This window comes from Trichomycterus rosablanca, chromosome 17, assembly GCF_030014385.1.
Source record: "Trichomycterus rosablanca isolate fTriRos1 chromosome 17, fTriRos1.hap1, whole genome shotgun sequence".
In the NCBI taxonomy this organism is placed as follows: Eukaryota; Metazoa; Chordata; class Actinopteri; order Siluriformes; family Trichomycteridae; genus Trichomycterus; species Trichomycterus rosablanca.
The window spans coordinates 16360582-16378570 of NC_086004.1; the positions used below are offsets into that span (position 1 = coordinate 16360582).

Genomic DNA, 17989 nt, shown 5'->3' on the forward strand with positions numbered 1-17989 from the left:
TACCCAATTACAATTCCCTCACCTGTTACCAATTCACCTGCTTATTGTGGAAGTGAAACTTTTCACTTTTATTTTGTCTCTGTCCCAATTTTTGGATTAAATTGACGGTATCGTAAAGCTGTTTCTATTTACAAAATACAGTGATCACTGAAACACCGGGAAACCTTTCTTTCTACTTTTGTCAGATTCAAGAGAATTAACAAATCAGATTCTTCTTTTTACATTTTACATAATGTCCCAGCACTGTCAGAAATGGGGTTTGTAAAACAATAAAGCCCTTTGTCAGTGAATACACAGTTTGCCAAAGCTAGCATAGGTCTTGGTATAGATATGTTATTTCCATGTCAGTAGAGAATGTTAAAAAGAGATTTTGCACAGTGGTAAACAAGTCTTTGTCAAAACTTTTTGGAAGCTGTTACAGATATTAAAATAAGAATTTATTAGAATTAAAATAAGATAATAATATATGAAATTAAAATAATAATATATTAAAAAAAAAAAAAATAAGGTTGAGTAGTGAAAACACTAAATAGTTTGTTTTTGTAATGTTTTCAAATTAAATATAGGTCAAAAAAGATTTGCAAATCACTGCTGTGTGGGAAATGGGATGCTAAGTAATATTTACTGATAGTGAGTTATTATAACATTGCAACATATAACAAATGCAGGTCACAATAAAATTAAAGTGTGATAGTGAATGAGAGAATGTGTGACAGAGCATGAATGATGAAGCTTTAAAGCTAAAGACTTTTTGATACTGCATGCCCAAGCCTCTACCTCATCAGCTGAGGGGTACTGATAGCTAAAAGAATCCTTAAAAAAAAGACAAACATAAGCACAAACACCGACAGAACAGATATAATGTTTATGAATGCAGACAATTTGGTGGTGCCAGTTTACAAATTTGAAAATATACCAAACATCATCTGGATAAAAAATGTACACCATCATAAAGCAAATTAGATTATTACTATGTGGGATAAAAGACCCAAAGTGTAATATAATTCCCTGTTCAAATGATTCTTTACTAAAGCTGTTGACTTACTTCTCTGTGATATAAATATTTGACTGTACACATTAAGCTCAGCCATAAGCACTGCAGTAAGTATATAAATATCTCGGAATGCAGATAACAGATTTTCATAAGTGACTTGTAAACACTTAGGTACCAAAACTATCCAAGTACATGAATTGTATGTAAGTACAAAGTACTTGAAAAATATGGTATCTATGGCAAGGTTTGGAAAGTAAACCTAAAAATGCTCATATGGAATTTGTTGAAATTGACAATAATCCCACTACTTAGGTCTATCAAAAGCAGATATTTGTTTTGTCCAAATATTATAACTATTAAAAAACCTTTGGGTAAATTCTAAACATGGGCACATATACATGGGCAAAACAGAACTATATTTAAATGAGTGTGGGTAAAACAGGTTAGAAAGGGTGCCCAAACTTTTTCAAGTTGTAATAACAGGCAGAGGAAAATGTTACTAATTATTGGCTTTATATGGTGTCCAGATTTTTACATATGGCAGTTTTTAATTGTACAGTGCTTTTAGAATATTTATAGACCCCATGACTTTTTGTACCTCTACTGTGTTCTGGACCTGATTTTAAATAAATATAATTGACACTTTACCCATCAATCTTAATCAGAAAGTAAAACATGTTTTAGACTTTAAAATATTTTTTGATTCACATAAGTTTTAGCAGCATTATACCTATCACTATAAGCTAAGAAATGTAGCTGATATTTGGCTGGGCTGTTAAATGACATTCAGAGACTTGCCCAAAGCTATTTCAGTGTTGTTTTGGCAGTTTGCTTCAGGTCACTGTTGTGTTAAAAGGAGAAATGTTGCCCCAGTCTGAGTTTGCATGTGCTCTTACAGAGGTTTTCTTCAAGGAAGTTCCTGTATTTGTATGTATTCATCTATCCCTCATTTCTCACAATTTATGCTCTTTGACAGTGGAGCACTCAGTGCCTTAGATATTGTCTATGTCCTGTTTTATGTCCTGCTACAATCTGATCCTGGTGATCAGAGGACAGTTCCTTATTCCAGATTTGATGGCTTGGTTTTTGTCCTGGCAATAAAGTATTCATTGTGGAAATTTATAGACCAAGGCCTGTGCCTTTTCAAAGTATATTCAATCAATCTAAATTAGAACTTGTGGACTAAAATTGAGTTCTAGACACATCTGAAGGATATTTGATATCCTGTTTTTTTAAATAGATTTTTAGAAGTTATCATGGTAATGTGTATAAATGACCTGGCAAGTGGACTGTTAAGCCACCTGAGCACCCTGTTCAATTTTGTTTTAAAACATATTGTTGTAAATGCTTATAAATTCATACATTTCATTTATATTTATAAATACAGTGTTAAAAGATATTAGGGTGCACCAATTATTATTTTTTATGTCCATATACAGTGTATCACAAAAGTGAGTACACCCCTCACATTTCTGCAAATATTTCATTATATCTTTTCATGGGACAACACTATAGACATGAAACTTGGATATAACTTAGAGTAGTCAGTGTACAGCTTGTATAGCAGTGTAGATTTACTGTCTTCTGAAAATAACTCAACACACAGCCATTAATGTCTAAATAGCTGGCAACATAAGTGAGTACACCCCACAGTGAACATGTCCAAATTGTGCCCAAATGTGTCGTTGTCCCTCCCTGGTGTCATGTGTCAAGGTCCCAGGTGTAAATGGGGAGCAGGGCTGTTAAATTTAATGTTTTGGGTACAATTCTCTCATACTGGCCACTGGATATTCAACATGGCACCTCATGGCAAAGAACTCTCTGAGGATGTGAGAAATAGAATTGTTGCTCTCCACAAAGATGGCCTGGGCTATAAGAAGATTGCTAACACCCTGAAACTGAGCTACAGCATGGTGGCCAAGGTCATACAGCGGTTTTCCAGGACAGGTTCCACTCGGAACAGGCTTCACCAGGGTCGACCAAAGAAGTTGAGTCCACGTGTTCGGCGTCATATCCAGAGGTTGGCTTTAAAAAATAGACACATGAGTGCTGCCAGCATTGCTGCAGAGGTTGAAGACGTGGGAGGTCAGCCTGTCAGTGCTCAGACCATACGCCGCATACTGCATCAACTCGGTCTGCATGGTCGTCATCCCATAAGGAAGCTGACGCACAAGAAAGCCCGCAAACAGTTTGCTGAAGACATCAGTCCAAGAACATGGATTACTGGAATGCCCTGTGGTCTGATGAGACCAAGATAAACTTGTTTGGCTCAGATGGTGTCCAGCATGTGTGGCAGCGCCCTGGTGAGAAGTACCAAGACAACTGTATCTTGCCTACAGTCAAGCATGGTGGTGGTAGCATCATGGTCTTGGGCTGCATGAGTGTTGCTGGCACTGGGGAGCTGCAGTTCATTGAGGGAAACATGAATTCCAACATGTACTGTGACATTCTGAAACACAGCATGATCCCCTCCCTTCGAAAACTGGGCCTCATGGCAGTTTTCCAACAGGATAACGACCCCAAACACAACCTCCAAGATGACAACTGTCTTGCTGAGGAAGCTGAAGGTAAAGGTGATGAACTAAACCCAATTGAGCACCTGTGGCGCATCCTCAAGTGGAAGGTGGAGGAGTTCAAGGTGTCTAACATCCACCAGCTTAGTGATGTCATCATGGAGGAGTGGAAGAGGATTCCAGTAGCAACCTGTGCAGCTCTGGTGAATTCCATGCCCAGGAGGGTTAAGGCAGTGCTGGATAATAATGGTGGTCACACAAAATATTGACACTTTGGGCACAATTTGGACATGTTCACTGTGGGGTGTACTCACTTATGTTGCCAGCCATTTAGACATTAATGGCTGTGTGTTGAGTTATTTTCAGAAGACAGTAAATCTACACTGCTATACAAGCTGTACACTGACTACTCTAAGTTATATCCAAGTTTTATTTCTATAGTGTTGTCCCATGAAAAGATATAATAAAATATTTGCAGAAATGTGAGGGGTGTACTCACTTTTGTGATACACTGTATTTCTGTTTTCTTAAATCTAATCCTTGCATGTGAAACAAAAAAGTCTGCTTTTTTATTTACTTTGTCTGGGTTATTCATAAATCCTTTCAACAGACTTTCTTTACATTGCAAACAAGTATATATTTATATTTTTATTTCATAAATATATTTTTTACTCTTGTTCTATTCACAACAGGAAACTCTGCAAAGCAAACGGTTGCAACATGGCAGAAAAGTTGGTCCATGTACAGTGAGTGCTATTGATCTGTGTTTGTGTGCGTATGTGAGATTTCACATCTTACCAGAAGAGATATGATGAACTTGTGAAGGTAGACAATTTTGATGCAGCCTAATCTTAGGATGACTTTACTGTCCACTTTTGAGGTATCAGTGTAACCCCCCTTCTCCATGGCTTCTGGATAAAGACTTATCTTGAAGCTAAACACCTCTTCACCCACAATAGACACCACCTGGCACAAAGACAATTTGTTAACTACTTTAGTCCTAAAAAAATCAAACTGTGGATGGTCTTATTTAAGCTTGAAATAAGGTTAATTGAATCGAGTCAAACCTTTTTGTGAACTGTTTTTGGATCCACATCTAGCACTACAATGTCTCGCAGACGGGCAAACACCTCTGTCTCTTTGGCCTGGATCACCATAGATAAATCAATTCCTGGAAGAAAAAATCATGTCAACTGCAGTTGTAAAATGTTTTGAGTTTTTTATATAATTATCTAAATGTTTGTTTTAATACAGTAACCAACTAAATCTCGATGTCACCCAATTTACAACAACAAAGACACATTCAGCCTTTACTAATGATGTCTCTGGTAAGCACATTGATCATCATTAAATCTTTCACAATGAACCCTTGTATTTAACTGCTAAAACCTTATTAAGGAGCAATACTGTTTTAGCTGCTGATCTCACTTGCATAATGGTGAGGAAATAATTTTTAACCATTCTTGGACTTTGGACTTGGACTGTGTTTTGTTTTCAAGCTTGCCGCTTAATGGCACAGCCAGCAGAAAGTGATTTTGCTGTGTATCAAGTGAGAGGATTAAATGTTGTGGTAAGCCACAATGTGTTCCCAGTCTCAAGGTGAACAAAGCACAATTTACTGATAATGTGAAAGCCACCTTATGGTACATGGCAACTTTAATTTTCGCAATTTTAAAGGTTACATTTTAAATCAAAATCTGTCTGCCTCTGACTGGATCTTCCAGCAGGACAATGACCCAAAACATTTGTCCAGATCAACACAGGAAAGGGTTTACTGAACACATGGCCATCTCAGTCTCCTAAGCTAAACCACACAGACAGCTTGTGGAGCGAGTTAAGAATAAGAGTGCACAAGAGATGACCTAGGACCATATGCAACTTGGAGAGATTCTGTAAAAAGCAAATTACGTGCTCTGTTTAATCTAACCTCGTAATGTGTTATAAATACAGTGTTAAGTGATGCCTCATTGGCAAAGGTAGGTTGTACAAAGTATTAAATTCAAGGGTGTCAATATTTCTACACAGCAGAGATAGAAATAGAGACAGAGAAAGATACAAACATATAGTGTTGGTTCTTTCAAACTGTTTCATGAAAGTTTACTTTGATTAATGGAACATGGCAAAAAGTACCTTGAATTCGAATGTCTGCAATGTTGCTTCTGTCATCAGTGATGAACACACCAAAAGAGCCCAGCATTGCAAATAACTTGAAGCTTACTATGCCAGAATCCTTTGAACCTTTAATTACTAAGAAATGACAGTAATCAGTTAGGTTTAGTTTAAAGCCCATTCATAAGCAAACCCATTCATTTCACAACTAGGTTGTGTATATACCAATATTAGAACTAACTATACTAATTACCAATAGAAGAACAACAAAAAGCCAAAGGCAAACAAAACATTTCATCACACAGGATAAAGATGATTAAGCTGGACAGGTTTGGTAATCTGTGTGGTAGGAAGTTATTGTGTGTGTGTGTGTGTGTGTGTGTGTGTGTCTACCAGTCTTCTCTGCTGCAGTTCTATTAGCTGCTCTCTTGGTCTCTCTCTCTTCATTAGCTGTGAGCTCCTGAGGTACAACTGCATTAAAGTAGTTAATGGTGGACAGCAGAGCTTTTGTGTGCAACAGAAATTCCAGTGAGGAAAACTCTATCTGTAATCATAAAAAAATTAAATGACATACAGTGTATCACAAAAGTGAGTACACCCCTCACATTTCTGTAAATATTTCATTATATCGTTTCATGGGACAACACTATAGACATGAAACTTGGATATAACTTTCATGAGTAGTCAGTGTACAGCTTGTATAGCAGTGTAGATTTACTGTCTTCTGAAAATAACCCATTAATGTCTAAATAGCTGGCAACATAAGTGAGTACACCCCACAGTGAACATGTCCAAATTGTGCCCAAATGTGTCGTTGTCCCTCCCTGGTGTCATGTGTCAAGGTCCCAGGTGTAAATGGGGAGCAGGGCTGTTAAATTTGGTGTTTTGGGTACAATTCTCTCATACTGGCCACTGGATATTCAACATGGCACCTCATGGCAAAGAACTCTCTGAGGATGTGAGAAATAGAATTGTTGCTCTCCACAAAGATGGCCTGGGCTATAAGAAGATTGCTAACACCCTGAAACTGAGCTACAGCATGGTGGCCAAGGTCATACAGCGGTTTTCCAGGACAGGTTCCACTCGGAACAGGCTTCGCCAGGGTCGACCAAAGAAGTTGAGTCCACGTGTTCGGCGTCATATCCAGAGGTTGGCTTTAAAAAATAGACACATGAGTGCTGCCAGCATTGCTGCAGAGGTTGAAGACGTGGGAGGTCAGCCTGTCAGTGCTCAGACCATACGCCGCACACTGCATCAACTCGGTCTGCATGGTCGTCATGCCAGAAGGAAGCTGACGCACAAGAAAGCCCGCAAACAGTTTGCTGAAGACAAGCAGTCCAAGAACATGGATTACTGGAATGCCCTGTGGTCTGACGAGACCAAGATAAACTTGTTTGGCTCAGATGGTGTCCAGCATGTGTGGCGGCGCCCTGGTGAGAAGTACCAAGACAACTGTATCTTGCCTACAGTCAAGCATGGTGGTGGTAGCATCATGGTCTGCATGAGTGTTGCTGGCACTGGGGAGCTGCAGTTCATTGAGGGAAACATGAATTCCAACATGTACTGTGACATTCTGAAACAGAGCATGATCCCCTCCCTTCGAAAACTGGGCCTCATGGCAGTTTTCCAACAGGATAACGACCCCAAACACAACCTCCAAGATGACAACTGCCTTGCTGAGGAAGCTGAAGGTAAAGGTGATGGACTAAACCCAATTGAGCACCTGTGGCGCATCCTCAAGTGGAAGGTGGAGGAGTTCAAGGTGTCTAACATCCACCAGCTCTGTGATGTCATCATGGAGGAGTGGAAGAGGATTCCAGTAGCAACCTGTGCAGCTCTGGTTAATTCCATGCCCAGGAGGGTTAAGGCAGTACTGGATAATAATGGTGGTCACACAAAATATTGACACTTTGGGCACAATTTGGACATGTTCACTGTGGGGTGTACTCACTTATGTTGCCAGCTATTTAGACATTAATGGCTGTGTGTTGAGTTATTTTCAGAAGACAGTAAATCTACACTGCTATACAAGTTGTACACTGACTACTCTAAGTTATATCCAAGTTTTATTTCTATAGTGTTGTCCCATGAAAAGATATAATAAAATATTTGCAGAAATGTGAGGGGTGTACTCACTTTTGTGATACACTGTATGTAGCACACATATATTTTGAAACCAGTCATTACTTTTATAGCTTGGAAGCAAATGCAATTGAATACATTTTAACTAAATGTAAGTCACTAACTAAATGTAAAAAATAAAAACAAATAATTAAAAATATATATATTTTACAATTACGAAAGATCTTCAAAATGTTTCTGCACTTTCATATTTTTGTTGGAAACGGAGAGGGTGGGGGAGAAGTAAAAAGTGATGTAATTTGTTTTTAAAATAATAAATAATGTTTAAAATAAATAGAATTTTTAAAAATATTTTATTTTATAAAGTGTTCAAAAATAATAATGATTTTAGTGGAAAAAGTGGAAACTTTACAACTTTAAAAGCTTTACAGTAAAACACTAAAGAATCTTTAAAGTAAAGGAATAAAAAGTAGTTTTAAAATGTTTACAATTACCAAAAAATTTCTTTAACCAATTAAACAGGTATTTCTTAAATAATGTTAATATAAAACCTTGAATAAATGAATGTTAAATCAGCTGTTTGTCCAATAAACGTAAGCAAATGTAAAATGTTTAACAGAATGTATCATTTGACTATGTTTACTTGCAAAGCATTTAGTTTACCCAATTAGGATCAGCAAACTACAACCATTTTATCTTATATTTAGGATAACTAAATGTTAACTGTATGTATACATTTCTATCTAAATCATTACAGAAAGTTAAAGAAATTACAAGTAGCAAGTACCTTCAGTGTCTGCTCTGTGTTGTCAAAAAGGCTTTGGAAACTGGGCCCATTTACATCAGCCTAAATAATGCAGTGATTTAATAAATACTGCAAACAACTCAAACCCATATTACATAAGAAGCAGTAATAAAAAGTAAATGCTTTAGCAGTTTTGTGCTTACCTTGAGATACTCCACTTTCAGCAGATCGGATCCATGTTTGTCTGATGAAGTTATTAGATGTAATGGCTGATTATTAGAATCTAGCACAAATGCACACAAACACAAAGACATGTATGGCAAGGCAATGAACTGGCACCCTGTTCACAGTGTGTATTCTTCCTTGTGCCCAGTGTTTTCAGGTGGTATTATTACATTAACATTTATGGCAGTAAGCATACAACTTTATCCACAAACACCTACAACAATAACTGATACAATGCAGGCAATTGAATATTAAGTGCTTTGCTTAGGGGCCCAACACTGGCAACTTTTGAATGACATAGTTTCTGCATTAGATTCTAAACAGTGTTGTGCAGCTATATTTATTGATCTAGCTAAGGCTTTTGACACTGTTGATCATTCAATGCTTTTAGATAGGTTGGGCAGCATTGGAGTCTCGGATCACTCACTGGCGTGGTTTTCAAATTATCTTGCGGATAGGGTGCACCAAGTTAAATCAGAACAATTTCTCTCACAGCCTCTATCTGTTACTAAAGGTGTGCCTCAGGGTTCGATCTTAGGTCCAACATTATTCTCTTTATACATAAACAACATTGTTTACTCTGTTGAAGACACATTAATCCATCTTTATGCGGACGATACAGTTCTGTATGCTATTGGTCCATCTCCGGAGGCAGTATTTTCATCGCTCCAGAATAGCTTTTTGATGGTCCAACAGGCCTTTTCTAATTTAGATCTTGTGTTAAATACCACCAAGACTAAGGTTATGTGGTTTGGCAAAAGAGGTTCGGTTCACCAAGCAGTCCCTGACATGGACCAGGGCCAGTGATAGCTCAGTGGTTAAGGTACTGGACTAGTAAACAGAAGGTTGCCGGTTCAAGCCCCGCCACCACCAAGTTGCCACTGTTGGGTCCCTGAGCAAGGCCCTTAACCCTCAATTGCTCATCGTGTTCTGCTCATTGTGTAAGTCGCTTTGGATAAAAGCGTCTGCTAAATGCTGAAAATGTAAATGTAAATGACATCATTACTGTCGATGGGGCTAAGTCAGGTCTCTGAGTATAAATATTTGGGCATATGGCTAGATAGCACACTGACATTTTCATATCACATTAGCAAATTACAATCTAAGGCTCTCTGTATAGAATGCGGGCCTCTCTTAGCCGATCTGCTAAACAGAAACTTGTACAAATGACCATCCTCCCCTTGTTAGATTTTGGTGATGTTATATACAGGTCAGCTCGAAAAAGTGATCTTCTGAAACTTGACGTAATTTATCACTCTGCCATTTGGTTTGCGATAAATGCTCCATATAAAACACATCACTGTACCCTTTATTCTACTGTGAACAGGCCATCTTTACACACTCGTCGTGCTATTCATTGGTTTATGCTTATATACAAAACCCTGCTTGGTTTGTCTCCTCCCTATTTGTGTCATTTATTGCAAACCTCATCTTCAGTTTATTATACTCGCGCTGCTCATCGTATTTCACTGAAGGTTCCTAAAACGAACACCATTTTTGGTCAGTCATCATTTCAAGGGGCTGCAGCCATAGACTGGAACAAACTGAAACTCTAAGGCTGGATACATTTATTTCTAAGACATCTTTTAAAAAACAAATTACAGATATCTTAAGAGATACATGCAGCTGTATGACAAATTGATTCTTTTTTTATACTGTTGCTGGGTGATTCGACTATGTGTTGTGTATTGTATTGTGATCATTGTTGTTTGTTTTCAATGTCTTATGTAAATTTGTTTGTATGATTGTTCCTCAAGAGTTTTTGCCTTTTGCCAGGCCGCCATTGTAAATAAGAAGCAGTTCTTAATGACTTGCCTGGTTAAATAAAGGTTAAATGAAAAATAAAAATAAAAAACTTGACATGGGTGGGGTTTAAACCAGCAACCTATTGATCACTAGTTCAGTAGCTTAAACAGTAAGCTACCACTGCCTTAGGTATCTGTTTGATTACTATTTTAATGCACTAATGTTCTTGCATAATTCCCAATGAGTATTTAGCTCCAGCAAAAATACTAATGACAGTTTTTGAGTATTATTGACTGAAATTAGGATGGTAAACTCCTGTTACATTCATTATGCTTCTTATTAATGATAATTTTCTGATTAAAAAAACTGATTTTTTTTATCCATTTAGTATGTTTGTGTAGTCCTAATTTAATTAATCCAATCATTATTTAGACTGTTTATGAAGAATATGTTCTTTTTTTAATTTAACTCAAGGTTTCTTTCTTATAATACAGCATTAAGAACTTTTTCCCCTGTCACTGTTGCTCCAGGCTGGTTCATTAGGGGTTTTCCTTGCCCAGAAAAGATAAGAATGTGACAGCAGATTATCCTGCCAGGAAAAGAAAACCTTTATAAAACTAAAGAAAACCATTTTTAAAATAGCTCAGAAGAAACTGCCAACTCTGCAACCTAAACTCTAGAGAAAAACAAGCAGCAAACTAGCATGGTCAAAGGCATAAGGCAAAGGATAAACCAAATCAGTCAAGCCATAAGTCAAGTGGCCTAAAGAAAACAAAGAGGTTGCCTGGAGGTGTTTTGACCTGCACCAAAATCTCAACAAGAATTTATGTGGCACTACATCACTTTGGCACCATCAAACATGAATAAGGCAAGAAGAAATACTCCAGAAAATGACCATCCACCAGCACCAGGATAAGCAAGAAAGGAGGATACTCAAGTTGTTGAATTAGGGCTGCAGCACATGGATCAAATGGCATCCTGTATAGGGTATTTAAAAACTGTCACATTGTGTTAAGGGTCCTTTGATTGATTACTGCATATTAATCACAAGCCACCCAAAGTAAATCCAAACAGAGCCATGACCACCTTTATCTCAAAGTAAATTCTCATAAATTATAATAATATTCTCTTACCAAAAAGAAAACTTACCATCACATTAACTTTCCTTTATTATAACCTATATTCAGAACTTTTCTATATTAGCCATTTTAGCAACTTCTACATCTACCATACAACCTTCGAGAATAAGGTATAGCAATGAGTTCCTTAATTCTGCTCAGACTGTTCACAGTGGTAAAAACATAATTATAATTCAATGTTTTATTTTTTCTTGTTGCAATTAAAAGTTACTGTAGAATTCTTGACCTAATGCACACCTTTAGTGTGTGTGCAGTATACCTTTAATCTCACAGTAATCCAGTCTGATCTTGCGCAGATAAGAGGTAATGGTGAGGTCATATGTCCTCATCTTGCCTTCAGTACCCAATTCTGAAATATTCAGAGCCAACACAGTGTCTTCCTGACCCTCCTGATACATGAGCTCTAACAGCACCTATACACAGCAACACAAACAGACAAAAACACAACAGGGACATCAACACAGTACATGGAACAGCACATAGAACATTAAGTACATATTAAAACACACACAAACAGGAACCATAAACAATATGTCATCAATGCAATACATGAACAGTGCCATATTTCTTAAAAAAAATATTTTAGGAGTTCTTTTTGGATAGATTAATTAGTTCTGTGCTAATACAGAAAACATCACATTTATTGTTCCCTTAATTCTTAGATAACATCAATTACAAGATGTAAAGGAAATACCATCCAGGAGTTAAAAACACAGCTAAAGCAAGTTTGGTACATGTAGCATCAAATCAACCTAACTGCAAAAATTAAATAGCGACATGCTTAAACATGTTTGAGAACTATATTTTAAATAATGTTCCATTTAGGAAAATGTATAAGAAACTAAAATAAGTGAAATCCAATTCTGAACAAATGTACGATTTCTGAAGGATAGTGTATATACAATGTAATAAATCTGTAATATATGTAATAAATATTAAACTTTATTAAAATTGACAAAAATGCAGGAAAAACAGCTTACTGTTTTAACTTCAAATTTAAAATGAATATCGATCAATTCTTCCCACGCTGATCTCTGAGCTTCCTTACTGAAAGACCTTTCACTAGTGTCTTCCTCAGAGTCTAAACACACACAAACACACACAATGCTTTAGTTTTACTTCACTCTGTTAAGGATTTAAAGTAAAGTCACCATAAGTGTCCCTCACCTGATATTACAGTGCAGGGCAGTTCTGACGGATCTATACTCAGCACCCTTGGCCTTCTGTCTGCTAATGGCATCTGCAACACCTGGGTACAAATACCACACTGTTCTGAAAACATTCATTCATAATCTGCTGCACTCTATATTAACAAACAACCTGACACACAGATCCTATTTAGTCAGTCATTCAATAATTGAATTTTATTACTGATACATTTTGTATATAATGCCACATTTGCTCCACAACCTACCAATGAACTCTCTAAACAGAGTAGAAAACAAAAACCCCTGATGCATTTTTTCTGCATGTAGTTGCATTACAGATAAATATTTAAATGAAAGCTTTTTGTTTGCAGGTTGTGTATAATGCAGTTATTAGACCTTTACTTTGAAAGATAAAGGTAATATGCTATTTTCAATTTTTATATGATGTACAGTACCAGCTAATATTAAATCGAAATCTGACTGCCTCAGCTAGAAAGCTTTAACTAGGCCATGGCTAGATATTTGAAAGGGACAATGACTGAAAGGACATCTTAAAATCAATACAAGAATGTTTTACTGACCACAGAATCAACGTTTTGCCATGGTCATTTCAGTCCTCTGACCAAAACCCTACAGAAAACCTGTGGGATGAGCTGACAAGCAAATTCCATAAACCCTGGAACCCTGGAATATAAAGAATCTGGAGAGATTCTTAGATCCCTTGCCATGTGTTTTTCAGTCTTGTTACACATTATATAAAAGAAGAATACAAGCTGTTATCTTAAAAAAGGGAGGTGGTACAAAGTAATAAATGAAGTGGTGCCAACAACTGTGGAGCACACACTTTTCTACCAGAAGTACTGTCCTACCTTGGTTAAGCAGATTGCAAATTGGGTTCATTTTCAGTTCTTGCAGGTGTGGGGCAAAACTTGGTGCCTCAGTGGTGAGGTGCAATCTGCCCTGTTACAGAATGTTTGAGTTCTTCTTTTGTTCTTTCTTTGTCTTATGGGTTTAGAATGTTGTACTGATTGTATTAATTCAATTTACATCATGAGATAGACACCACTTCAGATTATTTTTTTATAATTGTTTCCTTATTTGGGGCAGATTTAGCACTAGCTATTAAATGGTTCTCTTCTATCATTCCTTAGAGTAGCCTTTAACCTTTAACCTAACCTAGTAACCTTTAAAAACGCACATACATACATACACAGTGGGGGAAATAAGTATTTGATCCCCTGCTGATTTTGTAAGTTTACCCCCTTACAAAGACTTGAACAGTATAATTTTTATGGAAGGTTTATTTTAACAGAGAGAGACAGAATATCAACAAAAAATCCAGAAAAAAAACATTAAATAAAAGTTATAAATTAATTTGTATTTAATTAAGGGAAATAAGTATTTGATCCCCTACCAACCAGCAAGAATTCTGACCCCCACAGACCGGTTATGTGCCCATGAGGCACACAAATTAGTCCTGTCCCTGTATAAAAGACTCCTGTCACAGAATCAGTTTCTTCCGTTCAAATCTCTCGACCACCAAGACCAAGAGCTATCAAAGGATGTCAGGGACAAGATTGTAGACCTGCACAAGGCTGGAATGGGCTACAAGACCATCAGCAAGAAGCTTGGTGAGAAAGAGACCACTGTTGGTGCGATCATTCGAAAATGGAAGAAATACAAGATCACAGTCAATCACCCTCACTCTGGAGCTCCATGCAAGATCTCACCTGGTGGGGTAAGAATGATTCTGAGAAAGGTGAGGTCAGTCCAGAATTACACGGGAGGAGCTTGTCAATGATCTCAAGGGAGCTGGGAGCAGAGAAATGCTGGATATGACCCCAAGAACACCATCCCCACCGGGCATTTCTTTGCCTCCAAACACGGCGAGTGGAGTTGATGCCAAAGAGCTCAATTTTGGTCTCATCTGACCATATCACATTCTCCCAAGCTTTCTCTGAATCATTCAGGTGTTCATTGGCAAACTTCAGACGGGCCTGTACATGAGCCTTCTTGAGCAAAGGGACTTTGCAGGCACTGCAGGATCTCAATCCATTACGGCGAAGTGTGTTACTAATGGTTTTCTTGGTGACTGTGCTCCCAGCTCCCTTGAGATCATTGACAAGCTCCTCCCGTGTAATTCTGGCTGACCTCACCTTTCTCAGAATCATTCTTACCCCACCAGGTGAGATCTTGCATGGAGCTCCAGAGCGAGGGTGATTGACTGTGATCTTGTATTTCTTCCATTTTCGAATGATCGCATCAACAGTGGTCTCTTTCTCACCAAGCTTCTTGCTGATGGTCTTGTAGCCCATTCCAGCCTTGTGCAGGTCTACAATCTTGTCCCTGACATCCTTTGATAGCTCTTTGGTCTTGCCCATGGTGGTCGAGAGATTTGAACAGAAGAAACTGATTCTGTGACAGGAGTCTTTTAAACAGGGACAGGACTAATTTGTGTGCCTCATGGGCACATAACCGGTCTGTGGGGGTCAGAATTCTTGCTGGTTGGTAGGGGATCAAATACTTATTTCCCTTAATTAAATACAAATTAATTTATAACTTTTATTTAATGTTTTTTTTCTGGATTTTTTGTTGATATTCTGTCTCTCTCTGTTAAAATAAACCTTCCATAAAAATTATAGACTGTTCAAGTCTTTGTAAGGGGGTAAACTTACAAAATCAGCAGGGGATCAAATACTTATTTCGCCCACTGTACATACAATATAGTAACACATATATGTAGATTAAACATATATCTGTATTTAAATTAATATCTTTTCTACAGTTAAATGAGGACCTAAATGTCTGTGTGGGCCATATGACCTTCTCTTTGGGGGTAGATGGAGGTGTAGATGCAATGCTGGGTAGGGGAATACTGTAAAGCAGCTTCAAAAGTCCTTGGATTTTTTGATCAGATATTTTCACATGCACCAATGGCAGTTCCCCAAACACCTTAAATCTGCATTAAACAACAGAGATACACAAGTGTTGGTGCATTAAAGGCAAACAGAGAATGTATGTGTGTGAGTGTGTGTGTGTGTGTGTGTGTGTGTGTGCATAAAAGACCTTGGCATGCGTATGTCTTTCTCGACCATACATTTGGCAAGCTGCAGTGTGAAGTTCATGGGCTGCAGCACATGCTGCCTGGATGAACCCTTTAGCCGAGCACTCTTCCACTCCTCACCTGTGGTCAAACAAATATGTGCAAACACACACAGTCCATTGCTAATAAAGCCACAATATTAGAATAATACTTTATTTTAAATTATTATTGTTGTTGTTATTATTATTATTGGTGTTGTTGTTATTTTTATAATTCTATACTTTTTATGAGTAATTTATCGAACAAAAATATGCAAAAAAGACAGTAAGATAAAAAGACAACTTGTGATGAAAAAAGGGGATGTTGGCAATAAGAAATGTAGCCAAAAACATTAAAATTAGGATAAAGATTAATCCAAAATTTTGTTTGCAATATGTAAATATTTTTGAAGTCTATAATTTGACCTCATACAATTTTTTTTGTTTGAATGAAACGTGAACGTGAAAACTGAACATCCACAATAAACTTATCAATCTAATAAAAAATTCAATTTTTAACCAATGTTTAACCGTAATTTTAACCAAGAGTATGTACATAACTGTGGTATATATTGAAATGTATTATACACTGAGAACATTTTGTGTATTGTCAGCTGTTCTGTCACTGGACACAGCAAACAACAAAGGCTACAACACATATAACTAGTACAGCTTAAAAGAAGCCTTTTAAACAAGTTTAAATGAACACACATGGCAATATTCTCAGTTTAATTAAAATCCTCCACAATTCTTCAAATGTCGTATGTTGTCATAAAGTCTGATGAGTCTGATGAGACTGCCACATAGTAGTCTTTGCAATGAATACAGTAGTATCTACCTGATTTGCTGTAGAGTACTTGAACACTACGTAGTTCCAAAGAGAATTTCTCATATGCCCTGTCCATGATCTCCTCCAGGGAGGAGAAACTTGCAGCCTGCTCATGGCTGCCCTGGTTAATAGTGTTTAACTAGAATATACAGACACACACAGACAACACACACATAATAAGAAACTCTTTTCTACAGTTTTATAGAAGACAAAGACAGTAACAATGAGATGTTCTTTATTTAACACCTACTTGCAAGCAACCAAAATCTATTATCATGAGATCTGAGTTGCCATGATAGAAGCCAGACTTCGGCACAAGCAGATAGGAGGGTTTCAAATCAATCCTCAGATCCAGAACCTTGTGTGTCTCTATAATATGAGATAAGCCTAGAGTAGACAAGTACAGTTTGTAGTGGTTAGCATTGTGAGTTATATTGATCATCTACAGTGTATCACAAAAGTGAGTACACCCCTCACATTTCTGCAGATATTTAAGTATATCTTTTCATGGGACAACACTGACAAAATGACACTTTGACACAATGAAAAGTAGTCTGTGTGCAGCTTATATAACAGTGTAAATTTATTCTTCCCTCAAAATAACTCAATATACAGCCATTAATGTCTAAACCACCGGCAACAAAAGTGAGTACACCCCTAAGAGACTACACCCCTAAATGTCCAAATTGAGCACTGCTTGTCATTTTCCCTCCAAAATGTCATGTGATTTGTTAGTGTTACTAGGTCTCAGGTGTGCATAGGGAGCAGGTGTGTTCAATTTAGTAGTACAGCTCTCACACTCTCTCATACTGGTCACTGAAAGTTCCAACATGGCACCTCATGGCAAAGAACTCTCTGAGGATCTTAAAAGATGAATTGTTGCGCTACATGAAGATGGCCAAGGCTACAAGAAGATTGCCAACACCCTGAAACTGAGCTGCAGCACAGTGGCCAAGATCATCCAGCGTTTTAAAAGAGCAGGGTCCACTCAGAACAGACCTCGCGTTGGTCGTCCAAAGAAGCTGAGTGCACGTGCTCAGCGTCACATCCAACTGCTGTCTTTGAAAGATAGGCGCAGGAGTGCTGTCAGCATTGCTGCAGAGATTGAAAAGGTGGGGGGTCAGCCTGTCAGTGCTCAGACCATACGCCGCACACTACATCAAATTGGTCTGCATGGCTGTCACCCCAGAAGGAAGCCTCTTCTGAAGTCTCTACACAAGAAAGCCCGCAAACAGTTTGCTGAAGACATGTCAACAAAGGACATGGATTACTGGAACCATGTCCTATGGTCTGATGAGACCAAGATTAATTTGTTTGGTTCAGATGGTCTCAAGCATGTGTGGCGGCAATCAGGTGAGGAGTACAAAGATAAGTGTGT

At 37.6% G+C, this 17989-nt stretch overlaps 1 protein-coding gene across 4 annotated transcripts in view; it reads right to left on the reverse strand.

Annotated features, from left to right (window-relative positions):
* Positions 1 to 17989, reverse strand: part of vps13c (vacuolar protein sorting 13 homolog C) — a 139764-nt gene that overhangs the window by 82643 nt on the left and 39132 nt on the right. For all 4 annotated transcript variants that reach the window (XM_063012860.1, XM_063012859.1, XM_063012862.1 and 1 more), the window contains 13 exons: positions 16862 to 16998; positions 16621 to 16750; positions 15768 to 15885; positions 15525 to 15660; positions 12721 to 12802; positions 12534 to 12634; positions 11813 to 11966; positions 8647 to 8726; positions 8486 to 8545; positions 6010 to 6160; positions 5638 to 5754; positions 4575 to 4678; positions 4306 to 4473 (listed from right to left, as the gene is read on the reverse strand). In XM_063012860.1, the coding sequence (XP_062868930.1) occupies positions 4306 to 4473; positions 4575 to 4678; positions 5638 to 5754; positions 6010 to 6160; positions 8486 to 8545; positions 8647 to 8726; positions 11813 to 11966; positions 12534 to 12634; positions 12721 to 12802; positions 15525 to 15660; positions 15768 to 15885; positions 16621 to 16750; positions 16862 to 16998 (1538 nt within the window). The remainder of the gene's footprint in view (positions 1 to 4305; positions 4474 to 4574; positions 4679 to 5637; positions 5755 to 6009; positions 6161 to 8485; positions 8546 to 8646; positions 8727 to 11812; positions 11967 to 12533; positions 12635 to 12720; positions 12803 to 15524; positions 15661 to 15767; positions 15886 to 16620; positions 16751 to 16861; positions 16999 to 17989) is intronic.